General features: G+C 39.4%; 1 protein-coding gene across 6 annotated transcripts in view; it reads left to right on the plus strand.

Moving 5' to 3' along the window:
• The window catches only part of LOC113112978 (Golgi-specific brefeldin A-resistance guanine nucleotide exchange factor 1-like), a 76,429-nt gene that overhangs the window by 44,329 nt on the left and 9,117 nt on the right, over positions 1 to 22,983 (plus strand). For 3 of the 6 annotated variants that reach the window (XM_026279006.1, XM_026279004.1, XM_026279002.1), the window contains exons 5-33: positions 406 to 524; positions 2,497 to 2,605; positions 3,495 to 3,555; positions 6,441 to 6,495; positions 7,817 to 7,852; positions 9,193 to 9,337; positions 10,184 to 10,401; positions 10,478 to 10,646; positions 10,735 to 10,946; positions 11,035 to 11,133; positions 11,217 to 11,411; positions 11,847 to 12,039; positions 12,158 to 12,298; positions 12,395 to 12,483; positions 12,584 to 12,786; positions 13,839 to 13,962; positions 14,682 to 14,807; positions 17,655 to 17,737; positions 18,684 to 18,920; positions 19,051 to 19,144; positions 19,238 to 19,414; positions 19,529 to 19,593; positions 20,449 to 20,566; positions 20,699 to 20,770; positions 20,897 to 20,991; positions 21,106 to 21,259; positions 21,437 to 21,662; positions 21,786 to 21,934; positions 22,081 to 22,330. In XM_026279006.1, coding sequence (XP_026134791.1) covers positions 406 to 524; positions 2,497 to 2,605; positions 3,495 to 3,555; positions 6,441 to 6,495; positions 7,817 to 7,852; positions 9,193 to 9,337; positions 10,184 to 10,401; positions 10,478 to 10,646; positions 10,735 to 10,946; positions 11,035 to 11,133; positions 11,217 to 11,411; positions 11,847 to 12,039; positions 12,158 to 12,298; positions 12,395 to 12,483; positions 12,584 to 12,786; positions 13,839 to 13,962; positions 14,682 to 14,807; positions 17,655 to 17,737; positions 18,684 to 18,920; positions 19,051 to 19,144; positions 19,238 to 19,414; positions 19,529 to 19,593; positions 20,449 to 20,566; positions 20,699 to 20,770; positions 20,897 to 20,991; positions 21,106 to 21,259; positions 21,437 to 21,662; positions 21,786 to 21,934; positions 22,081 to 22,330 — 4,014 coding nt within the window. The remainder of the gene's footprint in view (positions 1 to 405; positions 525 to 2,496; positions 2,606 to 3,494; positions 3,556 to 6,440; positions 6,496 to 7,816; positions 7,853 to 9,192; positions 9,338 to 10,183; positions 10,402 to 10,477; positions 10,647 to 10,734; positions 10,947 to 11,034; positions 11,134 to 11,216; positions 11,412 to 11,846; positions 12,040 to 12,157; positions 12,299 to 12,394; positions 12,484 to 12,583; positions 12,787 to 13,838; positions 13,963 to 14,681; positions 14,808 to 17,654; positions 17,738 to 18,683; positions 18,921 to 19,050; positions 19,145 to 19,237; positions 19,415 to 19,528; positions 19,594 to 20,448; positions 20,567 to 20,698; positions 20,771 to 20,896; positions 20,992 to 21,105; positions 21,260 to 21,436; positions 21,663 to 21,785; positions 21,935 to 22,080; positions 22,331 to 22,983) is intronic. The other 3 variants (XM_026279005.1, XM_026279007.1, XM_026279003.1) reach the window with 2 other exon arrangements.

Raw genomic sequence — 22,983 nt, forward strand, 5'->3', positions numbered from 1 at the left:
CAGGCAGCCTGTGCTTATTAGTTAATGAAATGCTCTTTAAAGGCGATGGGAAAGAAAAAGCAGCCTGGCTCCAGCTTGCTATCTGGCCCTGCTCGGGTTTCAAAACATCATTGCCTAGACAGCCTTTTTACCAGGCCGTCCACAAAAGCGCACACATCTGGTGATTAGATGTCAGATGGCTGTTCGGCGCTCTTCACCTGGAGCGTGGTCAGTTGATGGTGATGTGGGGGTTGAACCGGTGACCAGGTTAATTGTGTAAGATTAATCATGTAACCACGGTCATGCCATTATGACCCACGTACAGCTTATCTGGCTGAGAATCAGGAGGATTAATGAGAGAGTGAGGGGGAATATATTAGGATATTTTTAGTTTGTTTTAAATTTCACCGTCCCTGTCCTCCACAGATGCCAATCATGAAGGGGCAGCAGAGGGCATCGAGAATATGGCTGACGCAGTCACACATGCGCGATTCGTGGGCACCGACCCCGCTAGTGATGAGGTGGTGCTGATGAAAATCCTCCAGGTAACACACAGCAAATAAATATATATAAATAAACAGTTACACTACAATTCAGTTATGTCAAAATATTGTAAATGTCATTGCATTTTTTTTTTTTTTTTTTTTACATTTTATCCAAAGCGACTTATAAATGACAATGGAAGCAATTAAAATCAACCAAAGAGCAATAATATGCTAGTGCTGTAACAAGTCTCTGCTTAATGCAGTACACATAGCAAGGTTTTTATTTATTTTATTAATATAATAAAAATAGAACCGATGCAAAAGAAAATGAATGGAGTAAGCTAGTGTTAGAGGCCTTTTTTATTGTATAATAAATAAAAAGGAAAGCAAATGGAATACAAAAAAGATTAGAGAAGCTAGTGTTAGTTAAGAAAACAAACAGTTAGTAAATAGAGTGCAAGTCTAAAAGGGGCATGTTTTTTATTTTGTTATAAAGAATTGAATTAGGATAGAGAGTGCTAGAGTTAGAGGGTCAAATAAAGATGGAAGAGATGTGATGTTTTGGTGTTTTCTTTTTGGCTCATAAAAATTAATCTTGCTGCCATGTTCTGGATTAATTGTAAAGGTTTGATAGAACATGCTGGAAGACCTGCAGAAATAGCATTGCAGTAGTCCAGCCTGGACAGAACAAGAGCTTGAACAAGAAGTTTTGCAGCATGTTCTGAAATATCTATTTGATGTTGAATAAAGCAAATCTGCAGGATCAGACCGTTTTAGCAGTGTGGATTGAGAAAGTCAGCTGATCATCAATCATAACTATTTAAGGTTTCTGGCAGTTTTTGAAGGAGTTATGGTTGATGTGCCTAACTGGATGGTAAAATTATGATGAAACGATGTATTTGCTGGAACCACAAGCAGTTCTGTCTTGGCAGGGTTGAGTTGAAGGTGATATGGCCTGGCCTGGAAGACAAGAGGCAGACGGTGTCTAAACACGATTTAAGAGTGGAGCAGAAAGTATCAGTAGCACTGTTAGCATCAAGATATGATAACTGTTTAGGGGAAGGAAGCCAAGATGAAACCAATAGTAGATTGCCGGGAGGGTTAGAGTGAGCGTAGGTTACATGTGAAGGGGTAAGTGATGTGTCAGGAACCATGCTGAGGTTAAGAGTGAGGAGGAAGTGATCCGGGGTGTGCAGTGGAGTAACCAGTACCATGAGCAGTGTCATGAGTAAATAAGGTTAGTGCTGCTCCGATCACGATCGGCCGATCGTTATGCGCATCTCGTCAGTAAAGCCGGTTCTCTAATCAGTGGTTAATTCCATCAGGTGCGTGATTTCACATAGAGCAGCTGTTACTACACAGAGGCGTTGTTAACTGAGAAGATGCGCCAAAAAACGCTGAAAATGAAGTGGATTTGCGCATCTTCTCAGTTAACAACGGCTCGGCCGATCGTGATCGGAGCACCCCTAAATAAGGTCCAGTTGGTTGCCTGAGTTGAGAGTAGCAGGAGTTGACACTCGGTTAAGGTCAAAAAAAGGCAAACAGAGTGTGGAAGCCTGCAGCCTGAGGTTTATCTAGGTGGATGTTGAAGTCTCCACTCATATCTAAGTGAGGACCGTCCTCAGGGAAGGTCGAGAGCAGCACATCGAATTCATCCAAGAAGTTACTTTGTGGTCCTGGGTGTCGATAAACAACTACAAAATGGATTTTAAAAGGGTGGATTTTAATAATTTATTAAAATAAAATAAAAAGAACTGCTTTTATTTGAAATATAAATAGTTTGCAACATTGTAAATCTCTTTTCACTATTAAACAGTTTAATGCATCCTTGCTGAATAAGTCTTAATAAAAAATAAGAAATAAAAATAATATTGACCCCAGACTTTTAAGCATTAGTATGTGTATATATATATATAATCAGAAAATCAACATGAAAAAACAGTATTCAATACTAGTCTGAAATGAATCCAGATAAGTGGCTTCAGTACAAGATTTTATTGCATCATTATTATTATTACTGATTTATTTCCAGGTTTTAAGGAGTTTGCTGCTGACTCCAGTTGGAGCCCATCTGACCAATGAGTCTGTCTGTGAGATCATGCAGTCCTGTTTCCGAATATGCTTTGAAATGAGATTAAGTGGTGAGTGAATATACGCGCGTGTGTGTGTATTTTTAGAATTTCTTTGTGCTTTTCACTTTTCTGCATCATCTCAGCTGGTAGAGCATGGCTCTTGCACTGCCAAGATCATGTGTTTGATTTCCATGGGAAAATATATACAGTACAGACCAAAAGTTTGGACACAACTTCTCATTCGAAGAGTTTTCTTTATTTTCATGACTATGAAAATTGTAGATTCACACTGAAGGCATCAAAACTATGAATTAACACATGTGGAATTATATACATAACCAAAAAGTATGAAAACATGTCATATTCTAGGTTCTTCAAAGTAGCCACCTTTAGCTTTGATTACTGCTTTGCACACTCTTGGCTTTCTCTTGATGAGCTTCAAGAGGTAGTCACCTGAAATGGTCTTCCAACAGTCTTGAAGGAGTTCCCCGAGAGATGCTTAGCACTTGTTGAACCTTTTGCCTTCTGTCTGTGGTCCAGCTCACCCCTAAACCATCTGGATTGGGTTCAGGTCCGGTGACTGTGGAGGCCAGGTCATCTGGTGCTGCACCCCATCACTCTCCTTCTTGGTCAAATAGCCCTTGATGCCTTCAGTGTGACTCTACAAGTTTCATAGTCATGAAAATAAAGAAAACTCTTTGAATGAGAAGGTGTGTCCAAACTTTTGGTCTGTACTGTACTTCAAGCACACGCTTTGTATAAAATCTAAATGCTGTTGAGCATCCTTGAACTTTTCAGTATGTGAATCTGCCTCCTGTGCTCTCAGGACCGTGATAAAGCCCTGCTCTAATCCTGACCAAACAGAGTCTAGTGTCTGAGCCCCTGAGGTGCTGCTCTTGTCCTCTGGACTAACATTTCCCTTTTCTTTCTCTGTGGTTTTGCTCTTTTCTCATCACAGAGCTGCTGAGAAAGTCAGCTGAGCACACGCTGGTGGACATGGTGCAGCTGCTCTTCTCCAGGTAACTAGAGAGAGAATGGAAGGGGGGATGTAGAGATGGGGATTAGGAACCGAGACCTGTTCTTGCTGTTCACATAATCAAACCGAACCTGAGACCAAAACAGAAACTTTGGTCGGTCTCCATAAAGGGCTCCGATTCCACTCTCAGGCCTCTCTCAATTACCTCCGGAGGTTTCTGACTTCCCCCTCACACACATACAAGGACAGGTGAAAGCGTCAGTCTCTGACAATACGAAGTATGGCTAATTATCAGGCCCACACAGAATCTGCTGCGGTGACCTCTCTCTGGACGGCAGTGTATGAGGAAAACATAACATTTACACATTAACCATCTAGGCCTTCTTTAGAACCTTAAATTATTCATTATATCATTTGTCTGTGATAGAATATTCAGAATATCAAATTCCAAGGTGATATTCAAACATTGCATTTTCTAAAATGTAGTTCTGACTCTAACATGCAGTTCTATGATTGTGGTGTAATTGTGAGCCCAAGCCCTTAGTCTCCTCTTGCAGGTCATAGTGCACTGCTGCTCTAATGCAATAACATGATTACGGGGTGGTATTTATCAGAGGTGCGTATCCACTCGCATTAGACTTCCAGTCACATCCCGCACAGACGAGAGGATGAGACCTCGGAGCACATCTCGCTCTACCCATCTGCATGTAGATTAGGAGAACACACACATATGTGTGCGCAACAAAGACATAATGACAAAATGTGGTCTCTTATAAAAGGCTAATTTAAAAAGGATCAGATCATATTTTTGGCATTAAAGAGAAGCATCTGACTAATATCAGTTTTGACCTGTTTTTCAAGCCATGTAAACATCCTCGGTTTCTTTTTATGATTTCATTCACTGTAAAAGTCCTTCAGATGGGGAGCATTCATTAAGATTTTTTTAATTAAAGCTGATGACACCTTTTAATCTCAGAAATGCACGTACACAAACACACTCACAGCCAGATTTTGCCGGTCCTATTGTGTGTGTTCTTACTGCCCAGACCCTCTTGTCCACATCGCCTTCACAATGAGAGTGTGAAAGGCCTTAATAATGAGTGTGTGTATTTCTGTGTGCCTAAGGGGTAATAAGCAGTGAATGTAGTGTGTGTGTGTGGTCGGGATAGCCAGAGTCATGAACAGCGGATCTTATTGAGTGCTCAGAACGAGGCTTATGCAGCCTGCTGAAAGCATTAGGGATGTTAATCTGTTGGACTCACAGATCATCCTATAATCAAGCCAGCAAGACAACAGTCCATTAACGCGGAGCAGAGTTAACATCAGGATCCATCTCTCCCAGCCTGCCTGCGCTGACATCTCACTGAAGGGAAAAGCTGCAGTGTCCACACAACACACACACATGCAGACAATGCCTTCGAGGCTGATAACATTATCCATCTAATTCAGCTAATGAACCAGGGTAGGGGGTCAAAAGTCTCGCCCTGGGAACAGAAATGCTGACTCTTCAGATATATGGTCTCTCCTCCGTTTTGGTTTTAGAGAGGATTCCCTAAAGGAGTTAATTAATCTGCAGTTTGAGGAACTAGACGTTTTGTTTTATACCAAAGCAAAGAAGCCCTTTTCTGAAATATGACACATCACACATATATGTCAGTTTTATAATTACATGGATAAAGACCTATTTGTACTGTGTGAAAGGTATTAATCATCATTATAGAGATGTCATTCCAAAATTAAATAATAGGCTTTTATATTGCACTTAATTTTTTACTTTGCTTTAAACTGAAAACATTTTCTCTATGCTATAAGAGTAGTGTGAGATGCATGTCTTAATTTATTTATTATATTTACATTGATATTTTCAGATTTTTAGTTTAGTTAGTTTCAATGCAGCTTCATAGTAATAAAACATGGGAAAACAACAGTTAGTGTTGCAAAATTGATCAATTATGAAGCAATTTGATTTTCAGACACCAATAGTGTCAATATTAAGCTCAATTTAGTGTATTCAGTTTAGTGCACAGTTTTGAATCTGTTATGAAACACGTGTGTCTGGAGTTTGAAAATCCCTGAGTTGTACATTAAGCCCCTTTCACACTGCACATCTGACCCGGCATATTGCTGAAACATTGCCGGGTCACCTTCTGTGTGAAAGCAAACACGTCCCAGGATTGATTCCAGCATTGAACCCGGGTCGGGGACCTAGTAACATTGCCGGGTTCAACCCGGGACGAGCGCTGTGTGAACAAAAGCCAGATCTAATGCCGTGTCGAAGTGATGACACGCGTTATCGTGGAACTCTTTTACCGGCTGTTTTGAAGGAAGATCTACGTCCGCGACGAAAAAATATGTGCAAACTGTAATGAAGCAGAGATCAGTTTGTTCCTCACTTTCCACACTGACGCCGAGATCGTTCGCTTGCTTTAGTGAAAGTATAATGTGACTCGTACATTACACATCACTCCCTGATGTCACGTGTCGTTACGGGATCTTTACGGGTTGTGTGTGAAAGCATGCACATATCCCGGGTAATCATTGGCAATGTGAAAGTGCAAAATCTAGCGACCTGGAAACAATTACCGGAACACTTTACCCCTGTATTTGCGGGAATGGCAGTGTGAAAGGGGCTTACATTAGAGAATCATTTTAATATAATTTTTTTAGAAAGTCATTGACCTTTCAAGCCGAACTGTTATTTTAACAGAGCTTGTCACGCCAAATGGAAATGTGAAATAATAACTCTGTCTTTGGTCAGACAAACACTGTTTCATCCCAACTCCCAATGTCCTGTCACGCCCGGCTGGGCCACTTACACTGATCATGGTTCTGTTTTTGTGCTAGTAGTTGTTCAAAAATTTGAACAACACTCATAGAAAGTGTTGCCATTAATGCATCCGGTAACTCTTTGTAATATTTGTTTTGCAGATTGCCACAGTTCAAAGAGGAGGCCAAGAGTTATGTGGGCACTAACATGAAGAAGGTAAATATAAAATCCTCCCTAGATCTTCATTCTCCCTCCAGACCCTTTACACCCGTTTACCATCTGCCTTCTTCATTTCTCATTTATTTCATGATCTTTGCTAGGTAGAGGTCTCCATACCCATAAGTGAGGTCAGTTGCTGTTGCATAATTATTATACCTGTGTGTGTGGTTAGGAGATGGAAAATAGTGTCTAGTGAGAGCTAACTTTGATTTGCAGCCAGTTGGTTCTGTATTTAGAAAGACGTTTGCTCCTTTTCATCTCAATTATTTAGGGATCAAAGACTCTCTTTTCATACCTGGTTGTTGATGTCGAGTTCATCATTTGTCCATTTGCCTGTTCCAACTCGCAGATCCCAAGCTGTATTCTGGACACACAGGATTTTATTCATGCAGATCAGCCTAGAAACACCAATCAGACGGGCTTAGAGAGGCTATAGCACATTTACATGCATTAAAACAGCAGTTTTTATTGGGTTTCAGCTAGTGCATTTAAGTACACCGGGACGCATGGCTTTATATTTGAACGCATGGTGGCAAGCATTTGTCATAGCACCAAAAATGAATTCTCATCATCTTTTTTTAAAGAGATATTGAAGGTTTAGTACAATTGAAACTATTTTGACAACAACTGTAGCATGCAATTTCATCATGTTCAATAATCAAAATAACACAAAATATCAATATGGAAATATTAGTGTTTGCAAATCATACTTAATGAGTATAAAGTTAATTTAGAGTTGCGTCTCATTCTAAAGAAGGAATATTTGATGAACAGTCATGGGTAAACAGTGTAACATATGTGTGTAGGTTAGGTCCAGCTTTATACTTTATGCAAATACATTGATTCGAGGGGAAACCACATCGCTTTTATTTTCATTTTGCTTCATAGTTTCATTTGAATGCTACTTTTTATATTTAAATATATATTTTCATTCGAATGGGCCTTATTTTTTATTCTTTAAAGACCAGAAAATTCCATTTGACTGCCATTTTGCATGCTTTGTGTGTTCCTGTTCTGTTTATTGCACCCATTATCTTTATCCTTGGTTATTCTCCCCAATTAACACATGATTGTTTGCATCGTATGCTGAGGTGCTATTCTCTCCCCGTTGCCTCGGGTTAATGTCGTTGAATGGGTGTGTTATTGAGTTCCTGATAGTGAATGTGAGTGCATGGATGTCGTCCAGGTATGCGTGTAGATTTCTTCCATGTACATCCTAAGCATGAAGGTATACAGTATGTGTTCCCATGTCATGCGTCTCCCTCTGAGCTTGGGACATGTCCATCACTAATCCCAGGCCTGCCCCTTCTCTCCTGAGGCTTACAATATCTTATGGAAAAACAAACGAGTGCAGGTAAGGAAGAAAAGATCGTCACCGATCAGACTCGCTTGTACAACCCCCATTTCTTTAACATATGCCAGTGTTTTGACAGTATAACAGGTCCAGATTGAAGTGCTTTGTTCTATTTTTGGTTTCATGTTGATGTTAGAATTCACTGAATACAGTTTTTTTTTCTTTTTTTCTTTTGGAAAACTAGTGAGACAAGCTGAGACAAGCATTAGATGGTTATTTTGTGATGCTGTTTCAGTTATGTATTTTAATGAATACATTTAAAGAGATTCTTCTGCTAATCCATATAATTTTTTTTCGATACTACGCACAGTTTCCTGCACCATTACAGAGTGCAGTAATCTGGTTGTGGAAGTAATAATCCCATTCTTTTTCTCCGTAGGGGAGATGTTTTTTTACTAAGTTTATCCTTCATGGTTCATGATGATGATGATGATTATTTTGGTCAAAAAAGCTAATCATTCTCATCTGAATTCTCATTAGAATTATTGTAACTTCACATAAGCATAAATCAAGAGAATAAATTGAACTTTCTGTAGTTTGCTGATTTATTATATTCATATACTGTACATTGACACTCTCTGCATTATGAGGACTGTATGATCTTCAGGAGGGGTTTCTAAAAAGCAGTTCAATTCCTTTTGTTAATTACAATAGTTCCAAATTGTTAACTTTTTTCCTGTTAAAAACAACACACGTTATGTTGTGGCACAAATGTTGTGTAAAGTGCATTCGTTCAGCACCCAGTGTGGAGAGAGCATGTGTGCATGGGTGCCAGCTTGGAAAGATTCAGCAAAACCCTGGGCAGAAAATCTATCCATTTAAGAGAAAAGCTCTGATTTGGGCATTTAAACTCCTGACATCTGGCAACCACAAGAATGAAAGCTTGTGGAGGCTTGTTACGTATTCAGGAGAAGGGGAAAAAACAAGTTATATATAGATGTCATAGATGCTTCTTTAAAAATAATAGAAACGTAAATGTGATTAAGTAACTGGTTCCAGAATAATTAAATATGTTTTTGCTTCTTATAACTACACAGATAATAACATTCTGTAAATCACATTAGTTTTGCTGACTTCAGATGTTTATATACTGAGAAAAGTCAACAAAATCATCTCAGCATACGTATAGACCCTAAGTTTTTTTTTGTTTTTTTTTACAAAATGACGAGACAATATGTGTGTCTGTGTGTGTGTATGCATCTTTTTGAGTGGAGGCGTTCTTTTTTTATGGCAATTTGAGGTGTCATGAGATTTTGTTTTAGTCTTGCTCTCCTGCGTCGTTCTTTGTGCAGTGAACTGCAGCATTTGGCTTGAATTAACAGTCTGTGTTTGTTTTGAAGCTAAAGATGAGAGCCGGGGGAATGAGTGAGTCGTCCAAGTGGAAGAAACAGAAGCGTTCTCCCCGCCCCCCTCGTCACATGGTACACAGTCCCTCAGGACAGATGGATCCCGGCCAGTCCAGTACCCTCACCAACAACCTTTCAGGTATACAACATAAGTCAATTAGATTCAATTTGTGTTTTTAATCTTAGTTCATCTCATTTATTAAACTCAAAAGTTCTGTTATTTAATGGAACTGAGCTAACACGAACTAACAATGAACAGCTGTATTTTTATTAAATAACATTAAAGAAGATTAAAAAAAAAAATACAGTAACAAATGTCTTGATAATTGTTAATGTTAGTTAATGCAATACTACTGTTAACAAATGGGACTTTATTGTAAAGTGTTACCAAGATCTTTTGTAACATTTGATGTCTTAACTTGCACTTTTGGCCAATTTAATGCATTCGTGCTTAATAAAAAGATTAATTCCTTAAAAAAAAAAAAAAAAACTCTTGATGATCCTAAACTTTTGTATTAGTGTACAGTATTTTTCGGACTATAAGTCGCACCTAAGTATAAGTCGCATCAGTCAAAAAATACGTAATGATGAGGAAAAAAACATATATAAGTCGATCTGGACTATAAGTCACATGCATTTAGAACCAAGATCCAAGAGAAAACATTACCGTCTACAGCCGCGAGAGGGCGCTCTATGTCTTCAGTGTAGACTACAGGAGCACTGAGCAGCATAGAGCGCCCTCTGGGGGCTGGAGACGGTAATATTTGTATTGGTTTCGAACTTAAAATATCTCTGTTAGTACGTTCTTATTTGCAAGGCTTGAAACAAGAAAGAATTGTGAATTCCTTCACTAAAATGTATTTTGTGTAAAGTGTATTTTGCCATCATAATCGTCCTATGAGCAATCAGTATATCATCCTGTTTTGATGTTAAGAAGAAAAGCATGTCCTGGCACCCTGTCCTCATCCCAGTGTGTCCGTTTCAGGTGGAGTTCCTTTCATAGAGCAGCACAGTGGAGGTTCTTCTTCTCTTCCTGGTTCTGACAGTGCATCTTCCTCCATCTCCAGCCCCACCGCTGACAGTGGCTTAGACACCGGCTCTAAAACCACCTCAAAGGAAGATCTCACAGACCTGGAGCAGAGCAGCTCAACGGCCACCACTCCTGTGTCACCCTCCGCACAGCCCGGCAGACTGGAGTCACAGGTATCCCTCAGACCGTCAATAAACTCTCCAAGTGCACGTGTTCAGAGCTTGATGGGATTGTGTTCTGTGTCATCAGTCTGAGGGCAGGGAGGTGGAGCGTGCCCAGTCTGCTTCAGTGGAGTCCATTCCTGAAGTCCTGGGAGACCGAGACTTGCTGGCTGACCAGTCGGATTCGCCATCGGTCCACGACATGGACTATGTGAACCCCAGGGGAGTGCGCTTTACACAGTCCACCCAGAAAGAGGGTAAGAGAAATAGAGTGTCCAGAATTTCCGTCAGAAGATGGGATGTCAAAACGACTTCACACCAGTTCGTACCATTGTGTTACTTCAGGTGCTGCTCTAATCCCATACGGTCTCCCGTGCCTAAGAGAGCTCTTCCGGTTCCTCATCTCTCTCACCAACCCACATGACCGCCATAACTCCGATGTGATGATTCACATGGGCCTCCAGCTGTTGAACGTGGCCCTAGAAGCGGCACACATCGCTCCCTATCAGTCATTGCTCTGTCTTGTCAAAGACGAGCTCTGTAGGCACCTCACACAGGTGAAACTTCCTTCTTCTCTAATCAAACTTATGTGTTTCTCAGATGTTTTCAGCCGTAATAAATATTCTCTGTGTGTATCTTTTGTAGTTGTTAGGTGTGGAACGAATGAACCTGTATGCTGCCTCCATACGCGTGTGCTTTCTTCTCTTTGAAAGCATGCGAGAACATCTCAAGTTTCAGCTTGAGGTACGTGACTGAATGATGATCTTTCTGTGGTGAGATATAAGCCCTCTCAGATTTAGGAAGCCATTCTTCGTATGTCTCCATAGATGTACCTGAAGAAGCTAATGGACATCATTACCTCAGAGAACCCTAAAATGGCCTATGAGATGAAGGAGATGGCTCTGGAGGCCATCGTACAGCTCTGGAGAATCCCCAGCTTTGTCACAGAGCTCTACATAAATTATGACTGTGACTTTTACTGCTCCAACCTGTTTGAGGACCTCACCAAACTGCTCTCTAAGGTGAGCCACTCCAGTTGCAGATGTCCAGCTAGCAGGGACTAATGCGACAGAAATGGATCTGCAAAGCTAAATTAATTTACCCTTTAATAAATATTTTATATACTTTATAATGGACTGAAAATGCATTAACTGTGGAAATACGCTTGGTTCAGTAAAATCTGTGTTAATATAATAGAAACTACAATTTTATGTAAAAAAAATTCTGGCTTTTCAGATACTCATATGTAAACTGCATCATTCGGCTGATGATTATCAGCACATTTTTACAAGCATTAGTCCACACGCTTCAGCAAAAAACACTACACTGTCATTTTTTTATTTGTCTTTATTGCCTTTATTATTTTTACAGGACAGGTTTTACCTCAAATAGAAATTCCTGAAGGGTTCTGACATTATTATGCAGTGATGTTGATTAATTGTGTGTTTGTTCTGCAGAATGCCTTTCCAGTGTCCGGGCAGCTCTACACAACCCATCTCCTGTCACTCGAAGCCCTGCTGACAGTGATCGACAGCACAGAGGCTCATTGTCAGGCCAAAGTGCTCAACAGCGCTGCACAGCAGGACCAATCAGAATCCACGACAGTAGGAGGAGACGGTTCGGTCATTACAATCACTGATTCAACAACAGGTGGGCAGGATCAAGAGTCCCAGGATGGCAGACAGAATGAAGAAAACTAATTAAACTACAGTTAAGGATCTTGTTTCTCATAATAATGACCTCGTCGTCTTTCGTTCACTACATACAGAGGCCGGCAAATATGCACCCAGTTGTAATGGACAGAACGCTGTGGTGTCAGAGACCAGGACTGCATGTCCTCCCACCAGCGGTCATCTGATGGCAGAGAAGATGAGATTCGGTAGACAGGATCAGGAGGAGGCAGACACAGGTACTTTGACTGTTAAATGCACAAAGACAAAATACCTACTGATTTGCAATAAACCTTCGGGGATTTAGAATATTCAAATGCTGCTTTGTCTTCCAGCAGAGAAGAAGAGCTTGAAGAAGCCTCACCGTTTCACCAGCTGTCTTCCAGACTCTCAGGAACTTTTAGAGATCAAGAGCAAGAAGAAGGTGAGCCGTTCATGTGCAGTTATTTGCTTTTCACATTCATGATTATTAAGACCTTTTAAATTTGTATTGAAATGAAAATTTTCCCCCTTTATATTCAAAGCTTCTTATCACGGGCACAGAGCAGTTCAATCAGAAGCCCAAGAAGGGCATTCAGATCCTGCAGGAGAAAGGCCTGCTCAGCAGCCCCATGGACAATAATGAAGTGGCCCAGTGGCTGAGAGAAAACCCCCGGCTGGACAAGAAGATGATCGGAGAGTTTATCAGTGACCGCAGGAACACTGACCTGCTCGACAGTTTTGTCAAGTAAACCTCCTTTTTATTGCATTTTTTTTTTGGTACGAGCGTCAGAGCATTAGTTGGGAGATGTTTTGGTTAAATCTTATGAAAATAGTGAAGAAATGTTAAGGTCATATTTCACACCTGAAGAAAAAAAAAAAGAATATTCTGTTTGAAAGCAGTGCAACCCATTTTAGGATTACTTTTAAGAAAAAAAGTATTTTGCTCCCATTTCTGGAGCAAAATACAAAAAATATAATGTGGAATAAAATGTGGAATAAGTACTCTATTACAGTATTGAGAATAACCACTGAAAATATCTCATGGATGATTTATTTAAAGTTATAGTTCACCAAAAAACTCACCCTCAAAAAACAAAAACACAGATATCTTCAAAATACAAATCAAATCAATCAATCAATCAACCTTTATTTATACAGCCCTTTACAACACTCAAAGTGAACCAAAGTGCTTTCCAGGAAATCTAAAATAAAAATAAAAACAATAAAAACAATAATGCCACAAAGGAAACACAAAATGCCACAACAACTGCTATAAATTAATGATCTCATAATTGCACTAAATTGTGCAAATGAAGGTATTAGTAATGAAACTTTAGAAATGTCTGTATCTCCACTGAAAGTCCATGCAACCACATTTTCAAGCTTCAAAAAGTTCATAAAGACAACTTAAACTTGAACCATATGAGTCAAGCAGTTCAATCCAGGTCTTCTGATCAGATCTTTTAATGTGATGAACAGATTTAATTTAGACTTATGGTAACATTGTAAGTGTATATATCTCTGTGTAAATACAAATGTTTTAAAAACACTTTATGGTCCTAAAAAATAGAATAACAACTAGTTATTACAGGGTTAAGGTGAGTCAGTAGGAGCATTAACTAAAGTAGTTGAAATGGTTGTGGTGTTAACATTCGTCAACATCAACTTGTTTGAGTCTAATACCTGAAAATTGGATGTTATTCTCACTTATGATTACTATCTGGCTCAAAGTGACTGTCAATATGGAGTTTGAGGTAATTATACCTTACGTTAAGGCCATCTCTTTCTCTTCCTCAGCACATTCACCTTCCAGGGCCTGCGCATAGACGAGGCGCTGCGCTTGTATCTGGAGGCATTCCGTCTTCCTGGCGAAGCGCCTGTCATTCATCGGCTCTTGGAAACCTTCACCGACAACTGGCAAGTAAGTCAGCTGCCACACACACACACACACACAGGCACGGACTGGCAAGGACTGACATGAATATATATACACTGGAGCGGGAACACACACATATACTCTTTAAATAGACTGTAGGTTCGCTGCAGTCAGACATGAGCATTCTTACAGTTCTTCCATTACCACACTCCAAGGCAATCCTGGCCACCAACTGGCCCCATCATCAGATAATTAGGGACCGTGGATCAGCGGTTCGCGCAGGATCAAGGACAGGGTCATTAGTCACACAGGTAATCGGGGAAGAGGAAAATGTTGCACTGGGAAGTGAGAGACATCCATCTGGCCTGCAGAAAGCAGCGCAGGCGATCCGAGGACATTTCGAACATGCTCACTTACTGCATTTTAAAGCCGGCTCTCTGTGTGCGACCTGGAAAGTATTTGTGGAAATGTCTTTTCTTAGGCGCCATTCTCAGTCGCTACGAATGAGCTCATGTGATTATGCCACACAGACATGGGGGTTGTGTCCTCCCTGAGGCAGCAATGTAGCGAAACTGGAATGGATTCGGTGTCTGACATTTACACTAGTAGGAGATCCCGTAGGAATTACTGTGCCGTTTTATATTTTTCTAGTGCTGAATGATCTTCAAACTGCTCTTGTAAAGTTGAGTGTACATATTAGGTGATTTAATGATGCTATTCTTGTGCTCTCGGTCAATTGTATGGCTTTGTTCTTTTGTGTGCAGCAAGTGAACGGTAATCCCTTCCAGTCAAACGACGCTGGCTTCGCCCTGGCTTATGCAGTCATCATGCTCAACACCGATCAGCACAACCATAACGTTCGAAAGCAGAACATCCCCATGACGTTGGAGGTAAGCCACACATGTTCCTGTAAATGACGGGAACACCCAAAAGTCATTCACATGTTCAGGGCCACAAATGCAATCCCTCTCTGAGAGATTAGATTCAGCTCTATGACTTAACAGTAGAAGAAAAGTGTTTGACTTATCTGTGGCCTCAATTTAATGCAGTTATGAGATCATGTGAAAAAAGATGTCAGCCACAGCAGTCACACATTTACAAATGTATTATTAACAACTTCACTTGCATCATAGGTTTACAATTTTTGCCTTGGTTGTCGTATATTACACTTAGCCATGTTTTTCTGTCATGCTGTATCAAAACTGAAGTCCTCAGATTCTCAATTGTATAACAGATACAATGTTAAGAGTAGGGATTTCACTTTTGTGAAAAAATTATTTTTGATTTTTAAGACATAAGTGTTCATTGAATCGATTGTAAAATCGATTTTCCATGTCAAAAAAAAAACGACATTTTCATTTTCAACGCCAAATAACGCACGAACGTAAAGCGAGCACTGGAAACGCACAAGTCGGCAATACTTCTTATTTATTGGCATGACGTTTCTTGCAGAATAAACAGCAACAGGAGTGCAACATTCTCGAAAAAAAATATATGCAGAGTGGACTGCTGCCATAACATAAATGATAAACATAAATGAAAAACATTACTGCAGGCTTCAACACGGCTGCATTTATGATTTAGGCAATTAAAAAATCTCCACATTTATTTACCTAATCATTTCAAACAACTGTTCTTTAAATGGACTTACTTGAAGTTGGGAACAGGCCATGTGTGTTTTTTATTGAACGTAACCTACACTTAGGCTAGGCGGCACTAGGCTGGCATAATGAAATGCGCAAAAAGGCTAGACCCATTACAAACTATTGGACAGGTAAACAAGTAGATCAAAATTTTTGGGGTCCAGAGCAGAGCGTTTTTTATTCACTATATGTCCAGCTATTGAGAAGATGCGCTTCAACCACACTGATGTCCCAGGGACAACTACTTCATTGCCAGCTGTGCAAGGTGGGGATATTTCGTACTGCCAATCTTCCACCACAAAAGCGGGTCACTGTCAGCTAGCAATGGTGGCTCCTTTTCATAATTCATCATGCCGTTGTCCTCCATTTTCTTTGCAAAACACTAGATGCAGCGATTGAAACCGTGAAACTACAGGCGTGTTAATTTGCTGGGTATTTTCTGTCTAGCTTTCGCAACGCCTACTGCAATTTCGGAATTCTTCTTTTTCTTTTTCTGTTTGTTTGTGAGTTTTGTTACATCTATATATTTTTTAATTCTTTTAAAATTAATAGTGTACATATTTGGTTAAAATCGAATTTTTTGGGTTGCTCCGATCGGTTGTGCAATCGATTTTCGAACGAAACGTGACAGTCCTAGTTAAGAGATACAATACAAAACTATTGGTACATCTGACAGACCCAATAAAAAGTCAGATTTTATTATAATTACCTAAATGTGAAAATATCTATATACACCTCTGTTTAAATGTTTGGGGATCAGAAAAGGCAGTAAAGAATTATGAAAACAATGTTATAAAAGATTCCTATTTTAAATGCTATTCTTTTGAACTTTCTATTCATCAAAGGATTTTGAAAAAAAATTGGATCACAGTTTCCACAATAATATCAAGAAGCACAACCGTTTTCAAATATGGATAATGTTAAATTTTCTTGAGCAGCAAATCATATTACAATTATTTCTGAAAGATCATGTGACACTGATATCGATATATACGATATGTCAAAATCCATATCGTGTTTAAAAAAATCTCGATATATTTTAAATATCGTCCACCCCTAATGTGTAGTTTAGGAATGATATTACATTAGTATAAGATAAAAATTCAAAGTCAAGTTAACTTTATTTATATAGCGCTTTTAACCCTACAGCTTGTGACAAAGCATCTGAACAGCATTAAATAGGAAAATAGTGTGTCAATAAAGCATAAAAGCAGTTCAGTGATGTCATCATCCAGCTCAGATCAGTTTAAATAGTATCTGTGCAATCAAGTCAACAGTAACGACTATCAACTATATATTCCTGTGATTAAGTAATCAGTATAGAATTACTATAATGATAATAATCAAAATGAAAAAAAATATGGAAATATGCTTGAATTTTGCCTTCATGGTTCGAAAAATAGGCTGAAACCACAGACAATAAAATGAATAATTTCTCAGATTCGTGGCTGATGGCATCTTTTCATTGGTGCCCACGGACACCTCGAGTTTTCCATGCATTAGCACCAGCTCCATTTAAACAGATGATCACACAGATCTTCCTGCTAAAAGCACTGGTGTTGTAAAGGAATACAAGGAGCAGTGGGAATGGTAACCAGCAGGTATTCGGTCTGAGCACAGAGGGGATGTGAAAGGCGAGCAGCAGGAGACGAGGCTGGACTGGGCTTTTGGCAGACGGTGTGTCCAGCTGTCTTGTCTCTGTGTCAGCTAGCGTGTGTGTGTGTCTGCTCCAGCTCTCCAGTCCTGGAAAGTCCCTGTGTTTACTCCTGTGTTTATTTCTCTTTCTGTTGATCCCTCTCTCGTGGGGGAGCTCCGGTTTCCCTTGCTTTACCTGCCATTAAGAAAGTATGCAGTAAAACAGTGGCCTAACGCCATCACTCAGCAGCGGACGTCAGTGTGTTTATTTGAGCTGAGGTTGGCCTTAGACCAGCCTGCTTAACACTAACACCTATTAAGTGTCACCAGCAGTAATAAACCCAGACCAATTATTGGATTTGAAAGGTGATAGTCGGAGGATGTCGCTGTAATTGGATGGAATGAAGGCATTTTAATCAGTTTCCTCCTCCTGTTTGTTGTTTTGTTTTATTTTCCCAGCAATTCAAGAAGAATCTCAAAGGTGTGAATGGAGGAAATGACTTTGATCAAGACATGCTGGAAGACATCTACAATGCAATCAAGTTAGTTATTTCCTTTAGTGCTCATTTATAGTTTTCATTTTCTCTTACTCGCTGGACACTTGTTAAATATATATGTATATAATGTAAATTGATAGTATGAATGCACTCTAAGTCGCTTAGGATAAAAGCGTCTGCTAAATGCATTAATTTAATATATTATTATTATTATTATTATTATTGTTTTTACAGAATTGAATTTGTTTTGTAATAATCTTGGACAGATCAAATTTGATTGGGTTAAAAATGATAAACCTTAGTTATGCCATTGTCAGCATGAGTTTGGGTTAATTTATAGCTATATAATTTCTAACTATTGTTACAAACTAATATTACTTTATTAACTGCTAATTTGCCTTTAAGACATTATACACTACCTTTTAAAAGATTTTTTGAAAGAGTTATCTTTCGCTCACCATGGCTGCATATATTTGATAAAGTACAATAAAATCAGTAATATTGTGAAATATTACAATTTAAAATAACTGATTTAGATTATAATATATTGTAAAATTTTCCTGTTGGAAAGCAGAATTTCATCAGCCATTACTCCATTCTTCATTCTTCAGTCTTCAGAAATCATTCAGATGTAAGAAGGAATGAACTGTAGATCAGCAATGTTAAAAACTGTTGTTTTGTACAAACCATGTTTTTTTTAGGATTCTTTTATAAAGAGAAAGTTCAAAAGAACAGCATTTATAAAAATAAAAAAAAAGAATTTGTAACAATGTAAAATCTTTACTTTCATGTTTGATCAATTTACTGCATCCTATTTCAAGTGCATATAAGTACAAATCTAAACATCTAAAAAGCCATTTTTGTTGAGCTCTGATGTTTATTATAAACCTCATGTCTCTGGTCTTTAATTGTGTGTGTGTGTGTGTGTGTGTGTGTGTGTATAATGATGTAAACAATGGCTCATATGAGATGAATGAATGTGGTCCTGCAGGAACGAGGAGATTGTGATGCCTGATGAGCAGACGGGGCTGGTGAAGGAGAACTATGTGTGGAGTGTTCTGCTGCACAGAGGAGCCTCGTCTGAAGGGATGTTCCTGCATGTACCTGACAGCAGTTACGACCGCGACCTCTTCACCATGACCTGGGGACCCACCATTGCTGCCCTCTCCTACGTTTTTGACAAGAGCCTAGATGACAATATCATTCAGAAAGCCATTGCTGGGTTCAGGTAAAACCTGTAGATTGGTAGACCGGTTTTGCATAGAGCCTTTAAATCCGTTAGTGTGCTTAATGATTGCCAGAGGTTTGTTTCTGCAAAAAATTGAAAATTTATCATGACTCCTTTTGCTTTCTTTCAGGAAATGTGCCATGATCTCTGCACATTATGGCTTCAGTGATGTCTTTGATAACTTAATCATTTCACTCTGCAAGTTTACTACTCTCAGCTCTGAGGTAAGACCTGGAGCATCCTGACCAGATACATTCAGTTCCCTGCAGCAGCTGTAGGTCATGAGGGTCAGATCTGACTGGGATTTGTGTCTTTAGTCTGTAGAGAACCTGCCCACTGTGTTTGGCAGTAACAGGAAGGCTCAGATTGCTGCCAAGACCGTGTTCAGCCTGGCCCATCGGCATGGTGACATTTTACGAGAGGGATGGAAGAACATCATGGACTCCATGTTGCAGCTTTTCAGGGCTGAGCTCTTACCAAAGTCCATGGTTGAGGTGAGATGGGAGTGCCAACATATCACTTGAAATCTTTTAACAAACACTTGCATACTTAGGAGAATAGTGCCACCTATTGTCACTTTTGACAAAGTATGACCTTCTTGTTGAAAGGTTGAGGACTTTTTGGACCCAAATGAGAAGATTTCCTTACAACGTGAAGAGACACCATCAAACAGGTATATTGAAGATTATATTTGAAAGTACTTCAGCTTATATATATATATATATACACAAATATACATATACATATACATATATATATATATATATATATATATATATATATATATATATATATATATATATATATATATATATATGTATGTATGTATATATGTATATATGTGTATATATATATATATATATATATATATATATATATATATATGTGTGTGTGTATGTCTATATATATATATATATATATATATATATATATATATATATATATATATATATATATATATATATATAGTTAGATAGATAGATAGATAGATGTAGATGTAGATGTAAGAATCACATACTTTTCCTGCAGGAGTTCATTCTGTTTCCTCCAATACTTGTAGATGCATTTTGTCCATAGAAATGTATTATTCAGTGCTGTAATTTGATGCGACCAGCTACAGATGTACATGCACTGTTGGCATACCCGACTAATCGATAATGAGAATCGTTATAGATTATTTTCATTATCGATGATAAACGATTTTGATTAGTTGTCGCAGCTCTATACGGGGGTGTGTGTGTATAGTGTATATATAAATACATATACACTGTATATATATATATATGCACTATGTCTCTAAAGAACTGTTTGATCTGCCTAATCAGGACATCTGAATATTAATTGAAATCTAAAGAGGCCCAAATCTGGACCAGTTGTGGAAACGTTTTTAAACCACAGTCATTTGTCATTTTCAGCTCAATTAGATTTTTTTATGTAAATCTAAACCAGCTCTTTTTGAGGTGCCTGAAGGTCCTGGACAAATTAGTTAAGTTAATCTTTTCTTTTCTACAATTGTACTTCTTGTCAGGGGTGAGTCAGCTGTATTGAGTTTTGTGAGCTGGTTAACACTGAGTGAACAGTCCGGGCACCGAGGCCCCTCCACTGAGAACCAGGAGGCCAAACAAGCTGCCCTGCTCTGCATAAAGGTGCAGCACACACATTCACTCACAAAAGACATTGCTTTAAAAACTCAGTCTGAATCATTACTCCATTTCCAAAAATATGCTGGCCTACCTGAATAACAGAATTTTCTCTCATTTCTTCTTTCTTCCCGTCAGCACTGTGACCCAGAAAAGCTGATTACTGAAAGCAAGTTTCTTCAACTGGAGTCTTTACAGGAGCTCATGAAGGTGTGCGGTCTATGTAATAAGATTGGGTGTATACAACAACGAAACTTTTTTCTTTTTTTTCTTTTTTTTGGCGTGTTCCAGTATTACCGAAAGGTTTGTTTGTTATGTAATCTTTAATGTTTCCAGGCTCTAATCTCAGTGACCCCGGATGAGGAAACGTATGATGAAGAAGATTCAGCTTTTTGTCTTGAGATGCTGCTGCGAATTATTCTTGAAAACAGGTACTGCACTCATTAACACGCTGCATTGCGTCATTGAGAATTACTAGTCGATGTAGTCAGACTAAGATACGGCAGCTTGTAGGTTTCTATACAGAGATGTCTGTGTGTTTGCAGGGACAGAGTATCATGTGTTTGGCAAACGGTACGGGATCATCTGTACCAGTTGTGCGTCCATGCCAGTGAGAGCTGCTTCCTGGTGGAGAGAGCAGTGGTGGGATTGCTCAGACTCGCCATACGCTTATTGCGCAGAGAGGACATAGGCTCACAGGTACGCACAGTTGACACATACAGTGCAAACTCTCACTTTGTGTCATTAAGTTGGCTGTGTTACAGTGCTGATGAATGCATGTTAACGACTAGTGTTGTGGAGGATTTAACTGTGAGAAGACGAGCAGGAAGTGAACCAAACAGACCGCTAAGCAGTTTCCTTCCTCTCCCTGCACAGGTTCTCCTCTCTCTTCGCTTGTTGTTGATGATGAAACCTTACGTCCTTATCAGAGTCAGTCGAGAGGTGGCCTATGGCTTGCATGAGCTGCTTAAAACCAATGCTGCCAACATCCACTGCACTGACGACTGGTACACGCTCTTTACACTTTTGGAGTGCATCGGGGCTGGGGTCAAACCTCCGGCTGCTCTACAGGTCACCGACATCAACCCAGACATCGACGCAGGTGATTCAGTCATTTCTACACATTTCCAACCATCTTATCGGTTAATGCACCTCAAGACGCAGTCGAGTGTGGCCTAAAGTCCTTTTCCAGATGGGCTTATCTTGTGTTATCCCATTGTTCCAGGTGCTCAGTCAGATAGCGAACTGAGTTTATATCATGAGAGCGAAGTTCGTCTTGATCGGGGATATACGTCCGACTCTGAGGTTTACACTGAGCACAGCAGATCCAGAATGCCTCGTTCAGCTACTGATGTGGATGTAGGCTGGCTAGTGGTAAGTGTTTGCATAATACCCCAGACAGGAAGTCTGTTTGAGACAGATCCGCCCTCACTAAGGGCAGTGTGTCTCCTATCATTATAATGAATGTTGATTTGGATAGACATGTCCCCAATATGATTTTTTTTTTCTGTTTTTGGCAGGTGGGTAAAGAGGATTTGGATGGATCTAAGGCAGCAGTGACCCCAGCTTCAAAACCTTTGAGCCATCCTCTCGTTAACCAGTACAGTTTAACTCTTGGGCAGGACATGGGTTTGCATGACACCAAATCCCTGATCAAGTGCGTGGACTCGCTTTCCTTCATCGTACGCGATGCCGCCCATGTCACTCCAGAAAACTTTGAACTTTGTGTTAAAGCCATACGAGTGTTTGTGGAGGCGAGCCTTAATGGAGGTATGTATCTCTTATACAACAAAGTGCTTAGTGTCAGAAATTACTGTATTTTCCGGACTATAAGTCGCACTTTTTTTCATAGTTTGGCTGGTCCTGCAGCTTATAGTCAGGTGCGACTTGTTTATCAAAATTAATTTGACATGAACCGAGAGAAATGAACCAACAGAAAACATTACCATCTACAGCCTCCTGTAGTCTACCACTGAGCAGCATAGAGCGCCCTCTCACGGCTGGAGACGGTAATGTTTTCTCTTGGTGCTTGGTTATTAGGGCTGTGAATCTTTGGCAAGGCAGCGATTCGATTCGATTACGATTCATAGGTTTTCGATTCGATGCAAGAATGATTTTTGCTAATTTAGAACGATTCAATTAGTTTCTATTATAATGATTCAATTGTGCATTCTTTAAGTGCATTCACAGGATTATTTAAATGCTTCTACTAAATTCTTTAAATGCTTAGTCAGGGGGGCAAATTACAGTAGCATTTACGGTTAGAAAAAAAAAAAAAACTTTTGTCCATTTGTTAAATGCTAGTTTAATGATGTGACATGGCATTCGTAAAAATGTATGTAAGCCTAGTTTTTAAAAAAGAGCTTAAAGAGTATTATGTATAAGCAAACATTTTGTCACACCAGGGGCGTACCCATAATTTC

Source organism: Carassius auratus, chromosome 13, assembly GCF_003368295.1.
Source record: "Carassius auratus strain Wakin chromosome 13, ASM336829v1, whole genome shotgun sequence".
Taxonomy (NCBI): domain Eukaryota; kingdom Metazoa; phylum Chordata; class Actinopteri; order Cypriniformes; family Cyprinidae; genus Carassius; species Carassius auratus.